General features: G+C 57.6%; 1 protein-coding gene across 2 annotated transcripts in view; it reads left to right on the top strand.

The window, feature by feature from the left end:
• The window catches only part of AP2A1 (adaptor related protein complex 2 subunit alpha 1), a 41,731-nt gene that overhangs the window by 22,417 nt on the left and 13,314 nt on the right, over nucleotides 1-6,000 (top strand). For both annotated transcript variants that reach the window (XM_017512615.2, XM_017512613.2), the window contains exons 5-6: nucleotides 3,515-3,644; nucleotides 4,871-4,972. In XM_017512615.2, the coding sequence (XP_017368104.1) occupies nucleotides 3,515-3,644; nucleotides 4,871-4,972 (232 nt within the window). The remainder of the gene's footprint in view (nucleotides 1-3,514; nucleotides 3,645-4,870; nucleotides 4,973-6,000) is intronic.

Here is a 6,000-nt window from a genome sequence, read left to right as displayed (position 1 = left end):
GGAGTCAGGGCTCAGGAGATGCACGCTGTGATGGAGATGGGAAAGTGGCTGGAGTCAGGGCCCAGGAGATGCACGCTGTGATGGAGATGGGAAAGTGGCTGGAGTCAGGGCTCAGGAGATGCGCTGTGATGGAGATGGGAAAGTGGCTGGAGTCAGGGCTCGGGAGATGTGCTGTGATGGTGATGGGAAAGTGGCTGGAGTCAGGGCTCGGGAGATGCGCTGTGATGGTCATGGGAAAGTGGCTAGAGTCAGGGCTCGGGAGATGCATTGTGATGGTCATGGGAAAGTGGCCGGGATACAGGGCTTGGGAGATGTGCTGTGATGGTCATGGGAAAGTGGCTGGAGTCAGGGCTTGGGAGTTGCACTGTGTTGGTGATGGGAAAGTGTCTGGAGTCAGGGCTCGGGAGATGCATTGTGATGGTCATGGGAAAGTGGCCGGGAGACAGGGCTTGGGAGATGCACTCTGTGATGTTGGTTGGAAAGTGCCATCATGAATGGGGCTTTGTGTGTGGACAGGCTTCTTGCTGGTTTCCGGTTCTAATTTGATGGCCACTGGGCAGTGAACATTTCCCTAGGGTGGGCATCTGGGCGCAGCACTGCTGATCTTGGTCTCCTTCACACACAGCAGTGGCCTTTCCAGACAGAGGCAGTCTAGAGGCTCTCCAGAGGGCCTGTGTCTGTGTCTGTTCCCAGCTGCAGCACACGAGGGTTCCCAGCACTTTGGGAGGCTGTAGCAACAGGCGTCAGTCGGGCAAGTATCTGCCTGGCTGAAGGCAGGAGCAGCTGCTGGGTGGCTGCACATCCAGTGAGACATGTCACGGCCTTTGGCTCGTGCTCGTCTCCCCTCTGAGGACTTTTCCCCTCTGAGGACCTCTCCCCTGTGTCCTTTGCTGTCTGTTGGGTGCTTTCTGGGAAACCCTTTACTGATAGGCCACAGCTGGGCCAGTCTTGACAGCTCCCAGCCCTTCCTCTTACTCAAGGCCATGACCACGCCCCTCACAGTCTCTTATTTTTGTTTTGTGTTTTGTTTGTTTGTTTGTTTGAGACAGAGTCTTGCTCTGTTGCCCAGGCTGGAGTGCAGTGGCATGATCTTGGCTCACCGCAGCCTCCACTTCCTGGGTTCAAGTAATTCTCCTGCCTCAGCCTCCTGAGTAGCTGGGATTATAGGCACGTGCCACAACACCCAGCTAGTTTTGTATTTTTAGTAGAGATGGGGTTTCACCATGTTGGCCAGGCAGGTCTTGAACTCCTGACCTCAGGTGATCCACCCGCCTTGGCCTTCCAAAGTGCCGGGATTACAGGCGTGAGCCACTGTGCCCGGCCTTCTTTTTTTTTTGTAGAGACGGGGTTTTGCCATGTTGGCCAGGCCAGTCTCGAATGCCTGGCCTCATGTGATCCCTCTGCCTCAGCCTCCCAAAGTGCTGTGATTACAGGCATAAGCCACCATGCCTGGCCCACAGCCTTATTTCTTTGTCTCCAACGTGAACAAGGGTCCTCATTTTCCTGAAGGGGAAACAGCCCATCAGAGAGGGTCAGTGGCCTACCCTGAAATTTCGCACCACAGTCACAACTTGAAGCAGACATGTCTGACCCCAGAAGGTTGTACCCCTGGGAGCCTTTTCTAGAACAACATCATGCTCCATGCTCTTCACTGTGCTAGGAGCTGGGTTATGGCTGCGGCCTGGAATCAGCCTCTGGGATGGGCTGCCCACTGGCTGCCAGGTTCTGTGCCAGACAAGTGCCTATGCTGCTTTCCTGCGACTGCTGTGATGAATTACCACAAGCACAGCGGTGTCAAACACTGGTTCTGGATGTCGGAAGTCCAATATCAGTCTCATGGGGCTAAAATCAAGGTGTGGACAGGGCTGGTCCCTTCTGGGGGCCCCAGAGGAGAGGCCACGTCCTTGCCTTCTCCAGCTCCTAGAGGCCACCTGCATTCCTTGGCTTGTGGCCCCATCCTTCATCCCTAAAGCCAGTGGCGTGGCGTCTTCTCTCCTGTCTGACCTCTGTTGTATCCTCACATGATCTCTCTCTGACTCTGAACCATATCTTTCCCTTATCAGGACCCTGTGATGACACTGGGTCCCCCTGGATAACCCAGAATTCTCTCCCCATCTCACAATCCTTAACTTCATCATATCTGCAAAGTACCCACCTCTTTTTTTTCGTTTGGAGACAGGGCCTTGCTCTGCCACCCAGGCTGCAGCCTTCATCTCCCAGGCTCAGGCGATCCTCTCACCTCAGCCTGCCAAGTAGCTGGGTCTATAGGCATGCGCCACCACTCTTGGTTAATTCTTGTATTTCTAGTAGAGATGGGGTCTCACCATGTTGCCCAGGCTGGTCTCGAACTCCTGAGCTCAAGTGATCCTCCCGCCTCAGCCCCCCAAAGTGCTAGGATTACAGGCGTGAGCCACCCTACTCCCCAGAGCCTGTGAATATGTTCCCTGGCACTCAAAAGGGCCTTGCAAAGTCCGTTCCCTCACAGCAGCCAGAGGGACCCTTCAAAAACCTAAGCTACATCAAAAATACACCCATTTTCTCAGTCTGTTGTGGAAAGAAGATAAATGAGTGAATCCACCCAGGGGCCAATGGGAGTGCTGGACAGGCCGAAGGGTCTGGGGGTCGCTAAATGTCATGCTGGTTCTCTGCTTACCACCCACAGCGGCTTCCATCTCCCAATCGGTAAAAAGCCCAGTGCTCACTGCAGCCGACAAGGCCCTGCAGGGTCTGGCCTCTGTTCCCTCCCTCTCCTGTCCCTCTTGCCCCATGGCTCAGGCAGCAGCCCCCAGGCTTCCCCGCCGCCCCTCCTATGCACAGGCCCCGCCTTCCTGGCGGCCTTAGCATAGGCTATTCCCTCTGCCTGGGACATTCTGTTGTAGAGGATTTTCAGTCTTTCCTCATTAAGTCACTCTGTTTTGTTTTTTAATTTTTTAGTTTATTTAGAGACAGATCTAACTCTGTTGCCCAAGCTAGAGGGAGTGCAGTGGCACAATCGTGGCTCACTGCAGCTGCCTCGACCTCCCAGGCTCAAGCGATTCTCCCACCTCGGCCTTCCAAAGTGCTGGGATTACAGACATGAGCCAATGCGCCCAGCCCTGACAGTATTTGATGTATGTGTTTTCGTGGTCCTGTCTGAAATGTAAGCTCTGTGAGGACAGGCGTTTAGACCACTTTGTCCACCACTCTATCCATGGTGCCCACAGCAGTGCCTGGTACCCCATGGGCGCCCAGTAGGTGCTTGGTGAATGAATGAAGGTGCAGAGCCAGGCTTGACATGTTGCTGAGCTCTGCCAGGGACTCCATGAGGTTACTGAGACGCAATCATTTTGCAGATGAAGACACTTGAGTCCTGGTGGGCCATGAGGGCAGTGCCAGATTGGATCCTGGGGCGCTTGACTCTCTGTACCCCTCGCTGGCCACTCATACCCTTCCTGGGAGGAAGAGGAGAGGAGGGGAGGTGTACAGGGCTGGGTCACTGACTCTGCTTCCCCTGCCCCTCATGGCATCCCCACAGAGACAGCATGGACAGCGTCAAGCAGAGCGCGGCCCTGTGCCTGCTGCGACTCTACAAGGCCTCGCCTGACCTCGTGCCCATGGGCGAGTGGACAGCGCGTGTGGTACACCTGCTCAATGACCAGCACATGGTGAGCCCCTCTGCCCTCATGGTCCCTGGATGCCAAGGACTCCCCCACCCAGCCTCGAGCCCACCACTGTCCCGATCCCCATGGATGCCTGGGGCTCCCACCTCTGCCCTGACCCCCTGTGGATGCCCGGGACTCCCCACCCAGCCTCGAGCCCACCTCTGCCCTGACCCCCATGGATGCCTGGGGCTCCCACCTCTGCCCTGACCCCCCGTGGATGCCCGGGACTCCCCACCCAGCCTCGAGCCCACCTCTGCCCTGACCCCCATGGATGCCTGGGGCTCCCACCTCTGCCCTGACCCCCCGTGGATGCCCGGGACTCCCCACCCAGCCTCGAGCCCACCTCTGCCCTGACCCCCATGGATGCCTGGGGCTCCCACCTTTGCCCCGATCCCCCTGGATGCCTGGAGCTCCCACCTTTGCCCCGATCCCCCTGGATGCCTGGGGCTCCCACCTTTGCCCCGATCCCCCTGGATGCCTGGGGCTCCCTTATCGGCCCTGACATTCACCAAGCACCAGAAACCATGATCCAGGGTCCCTGGTACTACTCATTACCTGCCCAGGTGTCTAGGAACGCTTACATCCCCATCTCCAACACTCACCTGGCTGCCCAGGGATCCTGTCCAGTGGCCCCCACACCCCTCACCAACCCAGGCCCTTAGAAAATGTCACCCTCTGTTTCTGACACCTAGAGATTCCCCCAACAGTGCCCATTACCTGCCCACCAACAAAGAAACCCTGACCCCTGTCCCACCCCTAATATGCCCAGCCCTCTAGAGTCCCACTCCTTTACTGCTCCTTACCCAGCTGCTGGGGTCCTTCCAGAGGCACCCACACACCCAGGTCAGTGCTGGCCATGGTGCCTGAGACCCTGTGGCCTCCTCACCCCACCCCTAAAGCATACACAGTGACACACATGCATACCCCTGAACCCCATCCTCCCGACGGCACACACATCCCGACCCTGCTGGGCTCCTGAGCCTCTGCTCTCTGTGCCCGCCTCCCCCAGGGGCCTGACCTGTCTCTCCTCTGCGCTTTGTGCCCGCCTCCCCCAGGGGCCTGACCTGTGTCTCTCCTCTGCTCTCTGTGCCCGCCTCCCCCAGGGGCCTGACCTGTCTCTCCTCTGCACTCTATGCCTGCCTCCCCCAGGGGCCTAACCTGTGTCTCTCCTCTGCTCTCTGTGCCCGCCTCCCCCAGGGGCCTGACCTGTCTCTCCTCTGCACTTGCAGGGCGTGGTCACGGCCGCTGTCAGCCTCATCACCTGTCTCTGCAAGAAGAATCCAGACGACTTCAAGACGTGCATCTCCCTGGCTGTGTCACGCCTGAGCCGGGTGGGTTTGGTCTAGATGCTGGCGGAGGGAGGTGGTCCTGGTGTCCCTGTGTCCTCTCACATCCGTCTGGCCCCCGCTGTCCCTGAGAGGCAGCCCAGCCCAAGGGTTACAAACTCAAGCTCTGAGCTGGATTCATGCTGGCTCGGCCACTTCCTGGCTGGCTGGCCCGGGGCAAGTGGCCTCACCTTCCTGGCCTCAGCTGCCCCCTGTGTTCAGTGGGGATGATACCATTGCCCGCCTCGAGGCACAGAGCGCTCTGGATAAAGTGCTCAGAATAGGGCCTGGGCAGGCCAAGCACCCCGGAGCCAGAGCCGGCCTCCTGACCTCCTCCCTCTCCGGCTCCCGTCTGTCTCTGCTGTCCCTCTTTCTGCCCTGCCTCCCGCCTCTCTCTTTCCTGTGCAGCCTCTCACTCCTGCCTGGCGTCCCTCTCTCAGTTTTGCTCCTGTCCTGCCCAGGAACATCCCCTGAGGCCTCGTTCATGCCAGGCTCCGTGTGGAGTGACACCAGGGACACAGATGAGTCAGACCCAAGCTCTGCACTTAAAGAGCTCCCTGTCCTGCTGGCAGGGAAGTGACTCAGTCACAGATTGTCAGAAAAGGGTTGACTTGTGCTATATGGAGGTAGGACAGGGCACCCATAGGAGGCACTTAACCCAGCCTATGAGTCCATGAAGGCTTCCTGGGGGCAGCAGTCCTGAATTGAGACTTGGAGTACATACGTATGTCTCCTGGGCAAGTAGGAAGAGGAGGAGGCCTGGATTCTCAGGCAGAGAGAACACACCAGCTCGTGCATTCAGTCATTCTTTCTTTCTCAGACGTTTAGGTATTTTGGTTTTTTGTTTTTTTTTTTTGAGACAGAGTCTCGCTGTGTTGCCCAGGCTGGAGTACAATGGCGTGATCTTGGCTCACCACAACCTCCGCCTCCCAAGCAGCTAGGATTATAGGCGTGCACCACCACGCCCGGCTATTTTTGTATTTTTAGTAGAGATGGCACTTTCCATGTTGGCTGGTCTCGAACTCCTGACCTTA

This window comes from Cebus imitator, unplaced genomic scaffold (genome assembly GCF_001604975.1).
Source record: "Cebus imitator isolate Cc_AM_T3 unplaced genomic scaffold, Cebus_imitator-1.0 Scaffold473, whole genome shotgun sequence".
Taxonomy (NCBI): Eukaryota; Metazoa; Chordata; class Mammalia; order Primates; family Cebidae; genus Cebus; species Cebus imitator.
Note: the sequence above shows the minus strand (reverse complement) of the source record. Positions and strands in the feature narration are given on the sequence as shown.